The sequence below is a fragment of the Battus philenor genome, unplaced genomic scaffold, assembly GCF_028537555.1.
Source record: "Battus philenor isolate CCGP_79_NKW_IND1 unplaced genomic scaffold, ilBatPhil1.0.hap1 SCAF_6, whole genome shotgun sequence".
Classification (NCBI taxonomy): domain Eukaryota; kingdom Metazoa; phylum Arthropoda; class Insecta; order Lepidoptera; family Papilionidae; genus Battus; species Battus philenor.
The window spans coordinates 13537705-13559968 of record NW_027181726.1 but is presented as its reverse complement, the minus strand read 5'-3'; the positions used below and the strand labels follow the sequence as shown (position 1 = coordinate 13559968).

General features: G+C 32.9%; 1 protein-coding gene across 1 annotated transcript in view; it reads right to left on the bottom strand.

Annotated features, from left to right (window-relative positions):
* The window catches only part of DCX-EMAP (Doublecortin-domain-containing echinoderm-microtubule-associated protein), a 31397-nt gene extending 9408 nt beyond the window's left edge, over positions 1 to 21989 (bottom strand). The window contains exons 1-5 of the mRNA XM_068773808.1: positions 21486 to 21989; positions 4608 to 4796; positions 2829 to 2945; positions 1906 to 2036; positions 1325 to 1449 (exon numbers count right to left, since the gene is read on the bottom strand). Coding sequence (XP_068629909.1) covers positions 1325 to 1449; positions 1906 to 2036; positions 2829 to 2945; positions 4608 to 4796; positions 21486 to 21989 — 1066 coding nt within the window. The remainder of the gene's footprint in view (positions 1 to 1324; positions 1450 to 1905; positions 2037 to 2828; positions 2946 to 4607; positions 4797 to 21485) is intronic.
* Positions 21990 to 22264: the final 275 nt, after the last annotated feature.

Sequence of the window (22264 nt, the reverse complement as noted above, 5' to 3'; positions counted from 1 at the left end):
TTGTCAATGTCATATGGATAAATGAGTAAGTCATAAGAAAAATGCCTGAAGAGACTTATTTACTTAAACTATAATCATATTAGGCTCCCTTTTACCGTCAAATATCAACTTAAAACAATCTGTGAAATGCTCACAAAAATCTCAAACGGTTCTTTTAGTGATAAGTGACCTTTAAAAATTCATCACAATATATTTAACTTAGTAGTGCAATAATAAACTCACAAGGCTTATTTATCAATTGCCGTCACGTAAAAGAAAAGTCCATAAAGAAATCCAAACTAATTTTATATTTTTTTAATTTAAATTTGTAGTACGTAGAACGCTAATACTGGTCAAATTAAACTACCACAAAATTCAAGAGAAATATTCAAAACATTACTGACATGTTACTTGCTGGCTGTCTAAATAATTGCCTTCACTAACGTTATTTCTGCTGTCAAATATACTTGAAATGCGAATGTATTACTAATGAGCATAAATATGGCGCAAAAAGAATTTCATATTTTCAAATACCTTGACAATATCGCATTGTAATTGGTAGTATATGTCATTTACGTCATTTGATCCGAATGCTCTTGCTAAATAATGTTTTTTTCTAGGACAATCACTTCTTGCCATAATGGCATTTAATGCAAAATTGATGGCATTTAATGCAATTTCCGCGGATTGAAGAAGACAGGGCGTTGTAGATGACTAACCTAAATTTAATTATTTAAAAATTAGCTTTTAATAACTTAACTCGAGTTACAACTAGGGAGTGGATTTAACAGGAACAAGACTATCTATTACTAATTTATTTGAAACTGTAATTACGTTTCAATAAATCGCTTCGTTAATAAATTACCTTGAAATGCCTCAGAAAAAAAATCCAACTTCTGTGTGAATCATCAGTCAACTGATAATACAGCTCGGGAATGAATTACTCTAACCTGATTAAAGACGTTTGTGTAAGTGATAACAAAAATATTGAACAAGAACCCTAGTCTAGAATGATAGGGGAGAATCCTAGAAGGATGTAACTGAAGAAGAGAAATGACAGTATTCTAGAATTTGCCTCTAGACGTACACAAAGATTCCTATAGATCAGTGTTTCCCAATGTTTTGCCCACCCACACAGCGGGGCAATTTGATTGTCAAGGGAGGCGATTTGAAGGCGGACTCGACACGTGTTTAACTCTATCGCTTTATTAAAAAAAATGGCACATTAAAGGTTGAAAAAGACTGCTATAAATGAGCTTAAATGCAAAATAAATAAATAAAAAGTTGAAGAAGTTCTACATACAAATTGTTAACAGAATTCTGTTTAAGTTTTGAAGTATTTTACCTGAATTGCGTATAATTTCGCCCTCAGGCGCGTACAGAACTCTCGGCCTGCTTTTGCTTCGAGCTCGTCGTCCCCTGCTGTCTTCTGATATTGGCAGAGAAGCAACCGTAGCTCTTGAACGGGATCTGATTAGATGTTTATAAACAAAAACTTATACAGGAAATAAATAAAGATATTGTCATGTAAATGACATTTGTTTGAATAAAAACATCCTTAAAACGCACGAGTTTGATTTGATTAATATTCCATTTCTGAAGAATCTTACAGGATTTAAATCTGCCTATGAATCAATCCATACTTTGAATATCTATTTCTCTATTCTATCAATTTTATTCCCCAATAAAGGTGGACATGTCTTCATTATTTCAGCTGTTATATACGAGAAGACAGAATATGAGTACTCTTGTAATAGATATTTAATCAACATTAGGGTTTAAAATTATAATGAAATCTTTGACGATCACTATTTTTTATTACTTCAGATATTGATCTGTTTTGTGCAGTACAGTTTGGTTTGAGTTTCAATGTTATTTGTAATTTGTATTTTTTTTATTTAACTTATTGTTGTGTATTAATTTTACCTTCTAATAGGAGACTCGATGGGTAGTGGAGCGCTTACGCCTGGGCTAAGGGCGGGAGGTACCATGACAGTGCCGAGGTAGAATGTCTCAACATCTGCGAATTCATTGCGCAACTGCGAAAAACTTCTAACCTGCAACAAAGGATAAAAAAGCGTGATCATTGATATATTGTAATATTCCAGACTCAAATAAATCGTCTTTAAATATTTTTATATATACATTTCTTGTTTTATGCTTGTAACTTATGTTCAGAAAAGCGTAACGTAGATACAGTACTCATAATAACGCCTCAATCTGTATTAATTATTTTAGTTTTAAAAGATGAAATAATTATTATATCTAGCACTTCTCTTTAATGTAATAACAACTATATTTTTACATGTGTTCGAATAATGCTTTGTCACTTCTGGAGATATGTGAGCAGCACTACGGAAGTAAACAAAAGTTCAGGCGTCTGTTCTTTAATATGTCGTATGCGTCATGTTAATTGCGTCCCCCGTCTCACGGCTTATTTCACTGAAACAATGACTAACACTTTCGCCACTTTCGCGCACACTAAAACTTAGCATATATATATATATATATATATATATATATATATATATATATATATATATAACTTTTCCATACTGTGGTTGTCTGTCAGAGAGCGCCTTGCGTGATAAGACCGCCCATTTTACTTTTTTGTTTGTTAATATGAAACTATTTAAATGTATCCTAGCGAGTACAATAAAGAATATTAAATAAAAATCAATATCAAAAACTAGTCTTTTTAAAGACCAAGTATGATTTAGTCCTTTAACAACACAACCGCAATAGTTACAACACAGACAAATAGGCAACATATACTTACACACACACTCACACACACACACACACACACACACACACACACATATATATATATAATGTATTAAATTTACCTCTTGTCCGGTGATTGTATACATCCTTTTGGCGCCACTCATTTTCAGCACCTGCCCTAGGTCTTCTAAAACTTCCTCAAAGGGCTGCGTCGTCCGCAGATTTAATAGAACACGACACTGCAATATATTTACTCTGTTACGATTATAATTTTTCTTCAGAACTAGACTTCCATTAAGGTAAAAAATAATTTTAATAAATTATATATACGATTGAAATTTTTGAAAATACGTTTTAATAATATAATACCATGTGGTATTCGAATAAATTTCACAGAGTCGTGTAACCTACTTTCAAGGCGTAGCAGTTAAAACCAAATAAATAATAGGCTAAATTTTCAAATGATTCATACAATGCGACCATTGTTATCAAGAATGTTTTATTTATTTATTGTAAATATGTCATGTAAAAAACTCGAATTGTGAAATAGTATTATTATTTATGTGAATAGATCACGTAATAGAAAGTTTTGGGTTGACGTAATAACTACAAGGCAACCGTACACTGGAAATCTCGGATAAACTTTAAGTTTCAAGTTGTTTTCATAAAGAACGTTTCAGTCAGCTTGCGTCACTATGAGTCATTAATGGACTTGTACTCGTATGTAACTGGACATATACAATGGTAGGCGCTTGATTCCACTAAAACTTAGAAATAAATATATATAAACACTCTACTACATAAGCTATTAGCAAATATACGTGTTTATGAAAATAATCTTTGAAAGATATGAACATAAAAATTCGCAGCTGTTACACATATACTAACAACTGCCGTAATAGCACGTAACTGCTGAGCCTTATATAGATGTCTTAAGACAAAGTTCCTTCTTATCAGAGGTTATATCTACAAGTTTCATAAATTTTCTTCACGGAATTGCCTTGCGTCTACACGCCGTTAGTCCAAAGCCACGATATATACAATTAAAGCCTCAAAATTTCCCATATTAAAAGTTAAAAATTTTTAATCTTATAAAAAACTCGGTATAGTGATGATATCGTATTACTGTCTTAAATCACAGCGGGGGTAATAGAGGAGGTGGATAAATCCATTAGAAAAGTAACAAATCTCAGGTCCACTTCAAAGCACTAAGATTGATCAGCGAAATAATTTTTATCATCATCATTATTATTTCAGCCATAAAACAGGCATTGGTTTCCCTCATAGATTTCCAATAGAACCGGTAAGAAATGGTCTAGTTCATCCACTCCACTGTCTGTAGTTGGACGCCCCATGTTATGCTTGTCGGTCTGTGGTTTTCACTCCAGAACCTTATGGCCTCAGTGATCAATTGTTCTGCGCTTTGTGACCTGCACCTGCCATTTCAACTTGCCAATTAGCTAGACTATGTTATATTTTCGTTCGTCTACGAATCACCTCATTCTAAATTCCTCCAGAGCTATCCATATCATGTTGGCTGTGAACTTGCTAATGAATTTCGGAGTGAGAAACCAGTCATATTAGTAGATAAGAATTCCTATCAATCCACTGTTACACTCCATAAGTACGTACTCGACGTATGTTGAACAGTGATGCTTAATCCTTAACATGGCAGATTTTTTTTAATATTACATTAATATTCATACCACTTGACTTTTAAGACCTAAGGATGCCAACAAAAAAAACTGAACAAGCGTTCGAAAATTAAGAAATTACCTAAACATTCACATACAAATGATTACTTTGCGTTCAAAATTGATGCCACTATTTTTTTTTAAAATCTGATGTATATCTACAAATACATTATCAAGAAAAGGGTTAAAGGAAGGTGATTAAGTAACCTGTATAGAATGATCCATGTTGTTGATGATGCGAATGACGCGTCCACTGCTGGGCTTTCCACCTCCGGGCGGCGGCGCGTCCGACTCGGCGACCGACTGCTTGCGGACGCTTGCCCGCGTCCACCCACTCGATCCGGTCGATGTACCACCTCCGTACCACATGCCGTTCTTTTTACCGTAGCTTGCAGCCTGCGTTCCAAACAGATTATTTTTCATAATTTAATAAGGGATGCGTTAAATGTCATAGAATAACATTTGATGTTTCGAATAAAAATGAAGACGTCATTTTGTTTTCTTTTACAGATTGATAATACATATATTATATTACTAAGATAGCTTGCTTTATAGATAGTTCTATAATCAATCTATAATGGAATTAATATCTATTTTGTTAGTTTACAATAGACCTCTTGGAAAAAGATAAATGAAATCTATTCATTTTAATATTTGACTTTTTTAATCCTTCTAGTTAAAGACGCTTTCGATTTTTTTATATCTGATCTTTTTCATATGTGATCTAGGCTTTGGAGTGGTCGTATATTGACTTATATGATGACGATGATTGTCATACTAAAAGTAATCTGTTTATCACAAAACATAATAGTTAATGACCATCTAAATTCGTTTCTGAAAATGTTTTAAACGTAAAAATTATTTTACATCGATAAGTGATATATGTAAATAACCTTTAAATTCACGAATACATACATTACCTACACTAAAATATGGCATATTACAAATAATATGTCATGACCTTTTTTGGCGGCCGAATTTTAATCATAATTGGTTGACGTTGTGTTAATTTTTTTAATGCCTTATATAAAAATAAATTTACATATTAAAATTTGTCATTTTCGATTTTACTCGTAACGTTCGTATGCTGTAAATTAACAAAAGTCTAAAAAGAAAAATTCAGGGTTCTGTTACATATAACATAACAATTTGTTTATGAATCGGAAGAATTAGACGGCTAATAGACGATAGACATGCGTCCCTGACCGAATTCGCTGTGATATGTGTGTAAACACAAATAAAATTTAGTTTAAAAGCCTACTCTGCCCGAAAAACTTCAATGTTCTGTGTTCTAACATTCTTTTTTGTTGCACTAATCAATAGTTGTTTTCTATCAAGTTTGATATATATATTGAAGACTTATTGACTGATCTAAATAAACTAATATTACTTTTTTGGTTACTAAAACAAATTTAGGTTATGGTAGCCTAGTGGTACAGGACTCGGACTTCGTAAGTCGCGGGTTCGAGTTCCAGGATACAGTTATGTAATTCACACTGCTCACAATCAAATTTCCAGAGGACGGGCAATAGGGTCCTGCGTACCACGATACAACGCTGCGATCGACAATTCGCCTGCCAAGAATGACGATTATGGTTTATCCCCCTAAGCTGAAACGATGACGTCGAAAACAATTCATTCACACTAATAAACTTATTACAGTTAGTTTCGGAAAGTTATGAAACGTACAGAAAATTCTTTGAATGTTAAGAAAAATTTCAATTCTTTATTTAATGTTTTATTAACATGCGATTTACTTTAATATTTATTGTAATTTATTATTAACGAACACTAGAGACCTCTACGTTTGATTTAATCATGAAACATCATTAATTCAGCCTCTCCTACACACTTCCAATATCGTCGGTTGAAAGTAGTCTGTATCCAATGTCTTCCTAATCTAATCAAAGCTAATAATTAAATAAAAAAAATCGTTTTTATTAAAGAAACCACAAGTTATTTTTTAATTTATTACATAAATCATGAAATTTTAATTTTAACGAAATAATTTTATATAAATGACTCGGCCGATTTAATTTCATGCGAACGCTGGTATACTAATGGACGCCATAATGTACATGTGTCGTACATTACAATATGCGAAGAATTTTATAACTATACTGAAGAATTCGCTCGGTTTCGCCCATTTGTTTACAGCAATTTTTTCTCCGTAATTTTCTTACTGTTAACCCAGTTTACATATGGCAACCTAATTGCATACATTGCGTTATTTTACTTCATAAACGTTTATAACGAATGTTAAAATTAACGTTAAATGTTTCTGGCTAGGCGCAAAACGTTTACCTTTTTTACGGTCACACATTATTTGAAATTAAAAGCAATTTAAAATTCGAGCAAATGTATCAACATTATTTATTCCTATAATAATAAAGATATTAATAACTATCTTTATTTAAAACGTAATTTAAATAAATTTTGCGATAACTAACCATCAATTCCATAATTGTTTTAGCCCTTAATAACCTAGAGTTTCAATTTTGATACCAATCTTTTAAACCGAATGTACACATTACTATTAGTTTTTTTTATAGGTTGGCTGTACGTATTTTGCTGTTGTATATATTGTATATATTCTTTACAACGAAATTAAAAAAAATCTATTTTTCCCTTCATCTAGACCCTCAAGCAAACACAGTAATATTAAAAAAAATCACTTTCGTAAATCAGGCTACTAAGGGTTCATTTATTTAAAGTTTCTAAATTTAATTGTAGAAATATTTTTGATTAATAGTTAGCGATATTTTTTGTAATATTTATTTTATGGAATACAATTAAATGTACTTACCGAAACCGTGATCCTTAGGTCTTCGTCGCTTCGTGAGTAATACCTAATCCTTAAACGAGGAATCTTGAACCCTAGTGTCACGCTCGACTACCGAACCACCACTGTCGGTGGTATAAAAACCTTTCAACTATGTACTGAACAGTTTTATCGACCTTGAGCAAGGGACCGACCGTCAATGGTCCGTCAAGGACAGAGCAATCTCCCCATGCGTACACAACGATACGTCCTTGGAAATTGCCTTGTACTATTAAGGAAATTTGACTAATTCTTCTTGAGCCTATTTCGTACTGCACGTGTAGTCAATATGTGTCGCGGACGAGGTCAAAACAGAAATTGCTGCATAGAAAGTGGACTGCGGCGTTTTGAGGGGCTTGTGTTTCTTCACCCTGAACGCTAATAGAGCTTTCGGATAGACGATGGCATATAATTCTAACGGTAACTTATTTATTAGAAGCTATTCCGCTGTTATTTATATGCTATTTAATTTAGCAGATTAATACGTATTTTTTATAAACATCAAATGTGTATTTAAGATAAAGTTCGAGTTAAATTTTATTTATTAACGGATTTACTAATGGTAATTTTTTTATTTTTTTAAAACATCGCCAAACTGTACAGTTTGTTGGCGATTAGCGATTTAGTGTTGTTTAGTAAAGAAATGTAGCAGTTGTAATAGCTTATTCATTGTTCTCCTCAACACGATATGGACAGTGTGTAAATTAATATAATAAATTAGAAAACACCTCACAACACGTGTACGCAAAGAAAGACTCGGTAACGAGTAACGGTCACGCTAAATAGCTGAATATTCATTGCGTATATATTGTACAAAGTAGCATTGTTAATTTTTCGATTTTCGAATACTGAAAAAATATTTATTGCTACATTTTAAATAAATTCTGTAGAATTATATATTGTATATAGATGCGTGGAAATAAATGTTTGCTAAATTTTTTACCATATTTGTGCAATAACGTTTTTTTTATAAATGCCAATAATTATAATTCAATAAGCGGAATTAGATAACATGAAAAAATTAAATCAACGTCAGCATTAAAAAAAAAAAAACTAGAAGCGTTTTGGATAAAATTACTTATTTACTTATTTCATAGCAGATAATTTTTGAAAGTTCTTAAAATGCGTTTTGCACTTACGGGCGGTTCTGGAGTGTACACGGGTAGCGATATGACGGTGAAGGATTCCTCATCGCTGTCCAGCATGGAGTCCTCTGCCATCTGTAGCCAACGGCTTCGGGACGGTCGCCACACCTTGCTGCTCGTTATTTTACAGTTCGCGACGAAACTTAGCTCCGAATGAGCGCAACGTGTTTTTTTTTATTTCGAATATTTACACTTCTAGATCACAATGCAAATTTTATAATACGAATATTAAAATTTGTGGTAAAAATACAAAAACCCTAAATGAAATTCTTAAATTTACGCGAATGTGTAATACATGAAAAAAATTAATTTTTAACTACCAACATCATGGTTTATTTTTATGTTCATATTACGAATTTATATATCATCACTGACAATTTTGTTGGTGTCTAGGAATAACTCTGATATATGGGTTTTCAATCAGGTCTGAACCATATTCATACCACAGTAGCCGAAGAAATACATACTATAGAAGATCGGCTCTGCTGGCGTACTAAACTGTACTTTTAACACCACAGCCGTGTGACCATGGTTTTAATAAAGCACTCAAAATAAAGGTATCATAAAAATAAAAATAAATCATAATGTAATCCGTTAAAAATCACAATTATTTCACGCCAAATTAATTCTGAGGTAAATAAAAAATTTAACTTATTTATAATTTTGTAGAAATAGAACCAAATGAAATGGTTAAATTTTGGCTAAACTGTTCAAGTTCAAGTATCTAATGATGGGTTCCGTGATCGTGTCGTGTCGGTATGCAGTTCTGCATAATGGTTTACATATCGCGCGGTGTGACGCGGGTCCGGTCCGTAGCCGTCCGCTTCGGATCTACCTACATTTAAATAAACGTTCTTTGTACGCCCAATCCGGTAAAATAACAGTCAATGTAAGTCTTAGGCTCTCGAATGAGTGCTAGAACTTAATTACTAAGGTTTGTACCATGCCCTGATTTGGTTAACTCAAGTCCCCGAAACCGTAAACGGCAAAATTTATAAAACGCGCAAAAGGCGTCTTATGTTTATATACTAACTTTTAATATAATTGTAAAACCCTTTTTCTTTAAAGAGAATATCTATGTGAATAATATCTGTCTTATTCTTTCTATCAGAGCCTGCAAACATTACAGTATTCTAGTCCGAATGTAGCTAGAAAAAGTACAGGGCTGACAATATGTGCTTTTAAAGTCACATAGCCAGATACTTGTATTTACTAGAATCAGATTGCTCCACTATTATATATATATATATGTATATATATATATATATATATATATATATATATATATATATATATATATATATGTATATGTATATAAGAGAGAGTTTCATTTCCAAAAACGAAAAATGCTGTTGTTCAGATACATTATTTCATTTGAAATAATAATAAAAATGTAAGTTTCCTTTGAAGTAATAAAAAGAATGTCAACCATGTTAATTAATACAGAAGAAATGTTACGATGTATTATACTTTGATCTGCGTCATAAAGCTTATTTCTTTAGTTTACTTATCGTATAGCGTGTTAATGGGCAGATTTATATCGTTAATTCCACTTTAAACTGACCGGATATTATGGGAACGTTGTTCGAAAACACCACTCCTAAACCAATTTTCTTTCATTGCATTGAAAATTGTTTTCGCCTTGAATAATCTGTAAATTTTTAGATTTAACATTGTGCCACTTAGTTCATTTATTTAACTGATGTTTATTTTATGTTTGTGATCTCGTTTATATAGGGACATTAAAAACATGATGAAATTATCTCTTTTTTTTTTAAATAACAAAGATAATTTTTTCACGTTTTCACCCATCCCTACTTTGCAATATATAAAACAATTTATCTAGTGTACAGTAATGTAAAAAATACGTGAATTTTTGAAATATTAACTTCATTATGCAAGTAAATTGAAACGATAACAGAAAATTTTATATTACTATATTGTAATTAATCGCCGCAAGAACGCACACCGTAATGTACACTCTTAACCACATAAAGGGTCGCATAGTTTTTGCTGTAAGTACGACTTCCGCATGCGATACGTGTCAAGTAAGATCGAATCGATGTCACGCAACTTCTTTTCTGTCTCACAGTACCTGTCTTTGCATTTTAATAAGAAGAATACTAGAGAAGAATACTAGAATGTTTGTACAATGCCAACAAGTAAAATAAAAGATGATTTACGTCCAATAGAACCTATTTATTTTGATTAATTTTATAATAGATTATCAAATAAATTGATTTTAATTTAAGACCGATTTACGATAAGATCGAAAAATAGGAAACACGCAAAAAGTTTTTAATCAATCATAATGTATCTTTTAGAAATATTTGTTGAATGTTTTAATTTCAACAGTTTCTAAATGAAACGAATAGGTAATTACGACGCCATTAAAATTGTAAAGACAATAAAAAGATTTACACGAGATGAAGCTTTGTAATTAAAAGAGCTGGCCGGATATCACGTAACTAAGCACAGATTTGCATAAATCACTCAGCGGACTCTGCAAGTATAATTAAATATTAAATTATTAAATTCACTATATTTCTCCAGAAAACTAGAACAACACAGAACCTTGAGAGTAACGTCCGTATTGCTGAGACCCATATAAGGTACTAGACCCAAATGAAACAGCTGATTCCGCTTTAGCAAAACAAAACTCTTACAAAGTCGTAATAAAACGACACAAGTAATTACCATTTTAGTTGATAATCGTTTTAAAACCGTGTATATAAGGTTCAATTTTGATTTTTCGAATGTTTCCGTATACCGCCACTGTATTTAAACGACTATTCGTGAAATTCACACGACGGTAGAAGCGGACTGAACGCCAAGGTCACTTTCGGCCACTCCACGCAACCGAGCGACCCTTGGCGGCCCTTTATTGCTACGAACTGATACCCATCGGAGCCGAGACTAGCGCGCAATTAATACACTGTATATTTTTTATTTTGAATTAATAATATTACAAGTAAGACCAGTCATCATCACGCGAACACGCAAAGTGACAAACTAAATCGGGATAATGCGTTACATAACGATATTAGATTATTTCTTTTGAACGATAGACCTTGATCCACTTTAGTTTGGGTCAATAATATGCTACGCCGAAATGTAAATAATTTTGAGTTGCTGCTACAACGGATTCAATTGAGTACATATACCAATACGATATTATGTAACAAGATTACGAGGGTGCAAACATTAAAGTTTCACGCTTATTTTTCATACATTTCTTCCTTTATTTTTTTAAATAACTGCATATTGAGTAAATTAAAAAAAATATTTAAAGAAAACTTTACTCAAACTTACTCACAAATGCATAATGCATTCTATTAACCACAGATAATAATAAAATCGAATGTGGATCAGATCAATTTTTAAAAATTGGTACATTTTTGACATGTAAAAAAAAATATCAATTTCGATTGCCTATTAATATCGATTTCATACTTATATATCGTAATTTTTGATAATCCTATAATATGAAAAAGCTATCGATTTTCGATTATATTATTTTCTATATACTTCATATCGAAACAAATGATGGTCTCATAAGAGAAACAATATAGAACCCGTGAGAATAGATCGGTAACGTCTTCTATATCGGATTTATTTCCATTTTGAAAAAAATTATGATAATTATTAGTGATAGCACTATTTTCAAGAAAATAAATGTACCTTAAAACCACACAACCTAGAAATTAGTGCCGCGATCTAGTCAACAAAATGACTAGGAATTTGTATGAATCAAAGCGATCGTCAATCGTATTGTAGCGATTATGAATGTGGAGGAGGTCGAAGCGCGAAACATAACAGCTATATCTCTCTATAAGCTGTTGAAAGATTTAGCTCAATTCTGTAACAGGCTTCCAAATAACGTCAACAGGATCGATTAAAATTTGTTTAGGTAGGTAAAGGAGGCCGGTCGGTAAAGTTAAATGCAAAGACTTTTCGAGGAGGCCTCCCTAAAGCTGCTACGTGATACGTCAACGCCGATCAACGAACTAAACCCCTCTCTCTACAACGCGGAATGGATACGATACCTCCATGGTGAATCTGTGTAATGCTGAGAAGAAATATCTTGTTTTTATTTCCATATGTTCATTGTTTTTACAAGTAACGCCTTTCTAAAAATGTAAATAAATAGAAGTAGTACAAATAGTCTTATTTATCTTACCTCTATCACAATAATTCTGTCAAAATATTTGTTACATAAAACTAAGATAATTCTAAAAAATTTGTATTTTAAATATTTGCAAATAAGGTTGTAAAATTAGTCAATTGTTATATTTTTATTACTTTCGGCATCCATTAAACGTATTGGCACTAAAATAAATTAGCTTTACATAAAAATGATATTAATAGGTATTGGTCTAGCTTTTGGAAATAACACCACTGCGGTTCAATTTACAAAGTGAGCCCGCAAACCGCACCTAAGTCGTTAGGAGGTCGAATGTAGAATACGCAATCTCTTATAAATATTTAGTCCAATGAATTATATGTAATATTTCAAAGCAAACAAAAGATCCTAGTCTTTTTATATTTGTAAATACATTTATTTATTTAATTACGTCTATAAACATTGTTTTTTTGTTTGAAATACTTCTCTTCGAGATCGAATATGAGGTAAGGAAATAGGTTAGTGAATTAGCAAGTTAATGCAAGTTAAATAAGTGGTAGTGGGAAGGCTACAGAGCACGCAGAACAGGCCGCTGGGACCTCAGAGTAAGCGCAGTGTAGAGGTCAGCCACCTACAAGGTGGAGGTACGACCCTGTTAAGGTCCTCGGAAGACGCGAAATGCAGGTCGCTCCCAACAGGTCATATCTATAGTGGAGGCCTATTTTCAGCTATGGATGTTATGTCTAAAATTATGATGATAATGACGAATATTTTATTAATAATTAATTATAATAGTTTATTAGTAAACCTAAATCATTATGTTTTCATTTGTACATTACTCGTGTAAAAATGTAAATTTGTTTTCATATTGTATTTCTTGTTTCAATAAGGTAGGATGGTCGTAAACTGAAATAAAAATGATACGTAATGCTAAATAGAAATAGCAACAATTATACACTGTTTATGATTAATGTTTACTTCATTATACAACGAGTATAGTAAAGAAGTTAACATTCAACTTAATAAATAACTGGTAATAAATAACAACTTAGGTTAGTATTCAAGTTAAAGTTGGTTAACTATATATAAATAATTTAATTGTTTAAACGAGTATTCATATTTATGTGTGATGAATACTACAAGGTACGTATGACAGCTGAAAGCTTTATTAACTCTTTGATAAAAAAAACCTTAAGAGCAATTTTAAATAATTAAAAGGATACATATACCATTAGATATTGTTATAAAAGTTACAAGAGATTATATAAATAGAAATTAAATTAAATGCAAAATGTTTTAATTGTATATGTAACATTATACTGAAAATGTTATACATTGAAAAAAATAAATTTTAAATTTAATATTTAATTTGTAAATAAAATTATCTCGCTAAATATTCAAATGTATAAAACTAATAAATACTCGAGCAATGGTAGCCCAACGGTGAGGACTAAGACTTGCGATCAAATATTGTGGGTTTGTTTCCCACGATACAATCTTACATATTTCACACTGCACATTAATTATATAAGATTGCTACTGTTCACAAACAAGTTTCCAATGGATGAGCAGCAGTGTCCTCTGTCTACCATCATACCACACTGCAATCGCCAACCCGCCTGTTAAGCGTGGTGATTATAGTAAATTCCCTTATATCTTTGCCTTGCAGTGGGCAATTATGGGCTAAAACGACCACGAATAAATACTCGTTGTGTATTTCTACATATCAATGACTTACGAATGCATGTGTATTTGTATAGATTTACGGTTATTTAAAAAAAAACGTTTAGTAATGTCCCCGAGTAAAATTGTCGTAGGACCAGCATAACAAGCATATAAAAAAGAACGAGCGCTATGTAAACAAAATGGCGAATAAAATCTGTTACGTAAGTGCTACAGGTTTAATCATGTCTAATGGACTAACTGTTAACACTGAATTGGCAACCAGCCCAATATGACTACGTAAAAAAACTTTAGGAAGGTCAGCTAGCGCTTACCTTGTTTACAAATCCAAGTCTTCGTTAGTCTTTATATCAGCCTAATTTTTTTTCTATTTAATGTTAAAAAATAGTATTACATCTAGAAAGGGTCTACGAAACGCTACGAAAACGTTTTGGGGCATTTCATATGTGTTTACATAATAAAGTGTGTTGTTTCTATTATACTTCTCTAGAAAAACATTAAGCCTGTCTATTGCATAAGTTTATATTCATAATCATCATAATTTAAAACGTAAGAAATCCACTGCTGGAAAAAGGCCTCCCTTGTAGATTTCCAATAGCACAGTCTGCGTGCATAAAGCGTCGTGGAAGATCCCAACTAGGTCGTCTATCATCGTCTATCCTTGTGGGTGAATGTTTTACGTTGCGCTTGCCGATCTGTGATGTCTTCTTCAAAAAATTAAAGCCTCAACCCTCATCGTGATTCGTATACGTATTTTAAATGAAAGACTTAAACCACTGTTTGAATAATACTTGTTTTTTTACATACTGAAAAATTTTTGTCCGACCGTAGATCTCCCTAAAGAACCTTGACTTAAGCTGATGTAGTTCAACCATATTGGCAGGGTGACGAGCTCTTAGGGCGGTTAAACAGACGTTTCTTGAAAAGCTCTTTAAAAAGATTGGACTGTTACTCTATACGTGCTTATCTTTCTGGTTCAAATATATGCATTACGAGGGCTGAATCTCAGCTTTTATCAGAATCAGTACAGAATTATTAAAATTAATATTTGTATTATTTTGTTAAGCGTTCGTAAAAAGAAGATGAGATGGGAGAAACTCTTTTATTATATCTATATTTAATAGTAGAAAATTTGTCCTCAATGGCGAAAATGGCAATTGATCTAGCTATTTTGTTTAGTTCACCTATTGTTTTTATCTCATCCAAAGCTCTTAATAGCCATGAGAAATATTAGTTAAAAAATCCATAACACACCAACGTATACGCATTTTGTTAGCGGAGGTGGGATGCCACGCACGCATTCGTTACTTCTTCGTTGACGAGAAAAGCGTGATGTCACTTGCGATATGTCTGGTGTATATTACAGAGATTATTAACAAAGATTACTGATCTAACGACAATGACAGCGACTTTGATTTAAACAAAAAATGATAAATCGAAACTGTCTATGTGAGTAGGTAAATAAGATTTTTGCAACGCTTAGCGTATACTGTGTAATTTTTACACTCTTGGAATGAAAATATTGCAAAATTTATAAGATATAATACGATATATATGAATGGTAGCTGACGCAATAGAAACTACACACATCGCACAAACTTTTAACCTGCGGGCCACATAAAGCACGCCTTATGCGATTCCCTTTGAACAATCTTGTTTGACATGTGGCTCGCCTTCAAGAACACCACCGCAATAGACACGAAAACCATACAAATACCCATGTGATACTATAGAACAGATTGACCATCACTCATATCTTGGTCTAATTGTGGACAACAGATTTAATTGGAGCTGAAATATTGAAGCTGTCTGCGAAAGATTATGAGAGTTGCTTGCAAAATTCTGTCTTGCTAAATGAAAAGTGCCAAATGAAGTACTCCTAGAAATTTATGTGGCCTATAAAGTATAAGTTTAACCTATAATATCACCGGTATCACTAATTATAGGCGCATGTTTAAATCATAGCTAGACAGAATATGCATGCTTCAAACTAGTCTTCCTTATGAGTATCCCTGAAAATAATAGAAAATAATACAACAATAATACGCTAGAAATTTTAAGATTTTGCAATATTTTACCTATCCAAAAGAGAGTTCACGTATCATTACTAATAGAAAGTTATAATTATAACGTACAAAGGCCAATTGCCTACAAAATATGCACACTAAATAATACCTACCGAATAATGCGAATAAAAAAAATTAATAATTATTGCGGAAGGCGAACATTAACCTTCATTAATAAATAATTTAAATATTATTATTTGTTATTATTACTTCAATATTAGTAAATTAAATATTAATAAGAGATACGATAAAGTGAAATACAAACTTTTTTTAATAAATAGTTATTTATTTTTTATCACTTAAAACAAATGTCAATCGTAAAAATAATTTAGCTTACCACTAAACATTATTATGTCCAATTTATTTTCATTTTAATGTAAAATATAAGTAAAGATTTAAGTAATAGCGCAGAAGAAATTAAATAAAAAAAGTTTGTTTTACACATTGATGTTTTATTTTCAATAGGAAAAAGAACCTAATTATATATTTATTGTATGGAAAGATTTACTATAATTTGTCACCAATCTATTTTCAGATTAAATAAATAATAAAGTTATTTATTTTTTATTTGATATCGTTACACATATACATTCCTTTATAAATAAAAGTTTATTCAATATAAAGAACTATTGCTCTTTGGATACTATCTACAAGAAAATAACAATATCATTCACAGTATCTTATAAGTGTCTGGCATATTCTATCTTATATCTTAATGTTATATCGTCCTATATTTGCTAAACTTAACTATTCACGTGCACGCGATGCATTATTTTAAATAAAAAGCCAAATAATGTTTTACAAAAGCTTGATTAATTAAAATGTTGTTAATATAGACAACGACTACGTATTTAAATATTGATAATCAGGCCTATCGAAATAACAACAACAAAACAAAACATAAGCTTTTCTTTTATTTTTTTAGTTACCAATATATTGTTCAAACTAACGATTCCGTTTATTTACTAAAACGTATATAGACTATATTTGAATTTTCTACATTGAATGTAATCATTGCAATTTTCTTAAGCAAATTAATAACTCAATCTAGTAGGAGTTCTATGTCAAGCAATGAACATCCTAAGACTGAAATGAAGAACTCAAACTATATGTACATTACCCGGCGTTAAATATTGCACATCGTCCTTTGGAAAGTGACAATCGGCTAATTTCAGCTTCGTAGAACACTATCTCTGTCCCACACTACCCATGTGACGTTTTGTTAGTCGTTGTATTTCGTGCATGTAGTGTATCACATTTATTTATCTAAAATAATGGTAGCCTAAGTAACCTCCTATTACATCAACTACCTGCCAGTATAAGTCTCGTCAAAATCTGTCGTGTCATTTCAGAGATTAGCCTAAACAAACAGACAGAATGACAAAACAGAAAAAAATAATCTTTGGTCTAACAACATGACATCTATGTAACTTATATATATTCATATACATGTAGTTATTTTAATATTAAAAACAGAAACTCCAATTTTGTTTATTTGTATAGATCAAAGTGCATTTTAGTCTAAAAAAAATCTCTGATATATCAAAATCTTTAATGTATATCATTATATTATGTATATATTATATTATATATTAAAATACTTTTATGTGAACAAGAAAATTGAGAATGACAGTGATGTTTACGTTGATAAAATTAAATTCATAATGGTAATGTACTTCAAATACTCGTATCTCTTAAAGGATTCGTTAAGAAACTCTCCCTCGTAAACTACTAATGCATCTCACTTTCTTGCGTCGACTGCGCCAAAAGGTTACGCGGTCGTTGTTACTATTGCCTTGGTGCAGTCTAAGTGCAAGGTGGTACATTGCCCTCGCCGGAACGTAATTGTCAAGTAATTTTTAAGATTTATTAGACATTTAGTAACATATAGTGGAATTCTTACTTACTATTTAGCACAAAGAGTAATAGGTTTAAAAGCTTTATAGAGGTAAACATACAGATCAATTGTCAGCATTAACCTGTAAAGCTTTTACATCTATTTGAAATCATCCATCATAAACATATGACTGACAATTATGTTACCTAAAATTTTTTTTTTTTCTAATAAAATGTGACAGACAGGAATAACTTTCGTCATAGTCTGTAGGGACACTATTATATGTTGCCAGGTTAACTTTAAACAATATTTAATTTTATATATTGTATATATACGAATTATAAAGGCTTTTTCCTAATAAATTATCATTACGTTATTTATTATTCCTAAAAACATCGGTCTTTCGATACGATGTACCATACATTAATTGTAAACAAACGAGCTAAAAATTCACCCCTTGGATAGTTTTACATCTATTACAAATCAGCCTGTATAACACTGCTATGAGTTTACAAGTTGTATGTTTGGGTTTCGGTAATTCATCAAGACGTCCTCTGCTGTTGATAGATAGATATAGAAGTGGCGTACATCTTGCTTCTTCGAACAATCTCAACAAGATCGAATGTCCACCTTGTCAATGGATTTTCTTTGTGCGCTTGCCGGTCCGCGGTCTCTACTCCGAAACCAAGAGGTGCCAAAGGCCATCTGTTCTCTGCGCTATGTGACTTGCTCATTGCCACTTCAACTTGCCAATGCGGTGGGTTAAGTTGGTTATTTCATTCGTCGCGACTGTCTATGAGACTCGAAGTGATTTGTAAGTATTAAAATGTTAGACAAACTTTGAATTTAATTAACAAAACGGCGTAACTACGCACATCAATCAAACAAACAATTTGTTCCGCCCAAATGGTTTTCACAATTTCCTTTCTTACCCGTTATTACATTTGTATGAAATTGGTCTACAATTAACCGCCGGATGGTACGAGAAAAACAAATTTCGACCATTCGTAATGAAAATGCAAATGGCGTCGACGGTGCGTGGAGCTTATCCTTCGACCCACATCTCGCAAGGCCGCGGCCTCGTCTGTACTGGCCCGCCCGTAATGTTGACTCAAATACCATCTCAGAAATTGTACACGCTAATGTTCATTATTTTAGGGCTTGAACATACAAAGCGTGACACACTTCTGACGTAACTCGAAGCAACAGAATTTATAAATATGTTTTAATACGTTATATACATGGTGGTTGCTTATAGCTATTTCCAATTATCCACTGTAAAGTAATTTCTTTGAAAACTCTGAAACTATTTGAATGCAACAGGCCATTAACTTCTGACGGTACAAAATCTGCTGGCACAGATAATAAATAATTATTAATTTTAATCTGTAGTATTTTGAATTTTGAAAATGCTTTTACTTAAAAAAACAATAACCAATCACCAATTTAAGTAGTATAAAGACCTTTGTATGGTGGTGTAAAAAAACTATACGCAGTTGGTGAAGTACATCACTTAGCGATATGTGGATCTTATCCCAATGTTAATCAAGACTAGGCTCTCCACAATATGCTACCTACGAGGCTTATGTTTTTTGTCTACACCACCCAAAGATAACTTCGATATACTACTGGTTGTAGAGAGAGTGCTTGGTAAATAATACGTGAACGATCATCTATTGGATAGTCTAATCAAGTTAAATCTTTATTTAATGGAATCAGGCGTTACCTCGCGGAAGTCCATCCTAAGTAAGAAAAGGACCAATATTTAGCTACTTCCGCACATGCAGTGGTAGTCGTGCAATAAAATGCACCGCCCGCCAGCCCGCTGATAAATGCGTATGCGGCAAACAATGCGAAAACACTCTGTGTTTGGCACTAATCGGTGTAACATAATTCCTGAAGATGCCCCGTGGAGGGGTGAAACACGTGTTGAGTAATTTGGCGGTGGCGGTTGTGTGATTCGCATCACGACTACCACTGCATGTGCGGAAGTGGCTCAATATTGGTCCTTTTTTTACTCAAGTTAAATCTTCCCATCACTGTAGCAAAGAAAATTTTTATGAGCAGTGGCAATCTCATGTAATGAATACACGTCGTGTTAATTTTATATAAGGCTATATCCCGGGAATCAAACCCGCGACCTACGATCGCAAGTCTCAGTTCTCTACCTCTTAGCTACTACTGCTCATAAATTATGTATACAGCAACAGTATCGATAAATTTTATCTAAAAATCGCGGAATGAGATAATACCGGCGACTTTACTTAAGTGTTGTTATTGTTTTGGTTAAATTTAATATCTATAAATAATCCAGAAAGAGTTGCACATTGCAACACAAGAACCAGTCATCACAGCTTCTTAGACGGTTAAAAATACCAAGATCAGTATGTTTTAATTGGTAACATAGACAATGTAATCAAGTTTGCAACACAAATTTTGTATTTACCTTCAAACCATTTTTACATCGACGTTTATTTTCCTGCATAGTGCATAACCGCCCTAAACATTAGTTTCTTAATGATTTCAATATAAATACAGTCCGAAGCACGTCATGTATTAAAGTACTATGAGGTTAGTGGTATACAAAATTACCGCATTAAAATACAAAGAAAATCATAAAATTAACTAAGGCTATATATATGCTAACTATATATTTAACCGTATAAATGTGTAACAAACCTTTTTACCCCTAAGTTTTTTGAATTAATGATAAAAGTCATCTTTTTAATTTATTCCAATAAAAACTGTAAGAAACGATTTACATAATGTCTTTGTACAACTGACTCTTGTTTCATAGTCAAACGAGTTTTTAAATCAAACATTGAAATATTGTTTGACATAAATTTTTTCTGTCTAATAGGGATCGCTATAGTATCTAGAAAATTGTTGTAATGTATCTATATACACAGGAGTGCACATTTTGATATAAAGTTGGGAATACAGCCCAGCTAACATAATATAAAGCGGTAGATATAATGCGGGACGTTATTCACCACGTGAGCTCATTGACAAAGCCACAGATTTATTTTTTTTAATAATTATCCCACTTAGATAATCAAAAGTGATTACTATAAAAAGCCGGATTCGGTACCACGTGCTACGAACGGCTAGGAACGCCTACGAAACGTGCTACAATCTAAGAAAAGCCACAAAAATTCAAACCGCATTTTTATGTGCATTTTCATATATATTCTTAATCCATTAGTCAGAATAATTTGTTAACAAGCGACACTAGTTGATTTTACATAGATTTTTTAAAACAAAATGAAAACCTTTGTCTTCGACATAAGTGTACGGGAAAAAAAGTTTTAGATGCTTTTAGATGCTTTTTATCGAAAACGAATGTAAAATATTGTCATAATGTATTTACCTGTTAAAAGCTGAAAGTAAACAAAAGAATGTCTACATACCTTAAAAGTTTTATAAGACGACACGACATACGACGCTCCATCTTCAAGCTCCTCCAGTCTGTACTTCCGATCTCCGTCCATGCCGAAGATGAACCTCGCGCCACGAGGCAGCTCCAGCCTCTCCGACAACCGGTCCAGCAGCGCGTCCATAGAGACGAGATCTCGTCCCGGTTTGAAGCGAAACTCCACGCCTGGATGATAGGGATCACCATTGCGGTAGAAAGTAACACGTCGTGCTTTCCAGTAGTTCAAATTCGCGTAGCGACTGGTGGGTTCTGGTCGAACCGGTCGAGCCGTCGCCTCCGAGCCTTCGGAGATATCGTCGTTGCGTTGCGGAGGCGATGGAGGTCGTGAAGGGCGCCATTCGGATTCCTTCTCGTCATCCGATCCGGGCTGAGGCTCGGGTTCGGGCGGCGGGGCAGGCTCGGGTGCCGGTACGGGCTCGGGGGCCTGTGAACGGTTTCGCGGATGTAGGCGCGGCTTGGCGGGCGGTCGACGCGACATGATTCGCGACGCCCTCACCGGCGACTGCTCGACGCACGCCCGCCGCGCTTTCAATTAACCCATAGACCTGGCCTAACATATTGGGCACGGTTCATTCATTGACTACACCCAGGTTTTTTCCTTTATTTTTAGGAAATAAAAGAAAAATCAAGCTGTTCTGAGAATGATTAGCGAATAACTTTAGCATTCATCAATGTTTCACAAAATGACAATAATTCGTTTTACAAAGTAATTACAAAACAGCTTTATTTATTATTAAAAGCATACGATACGTC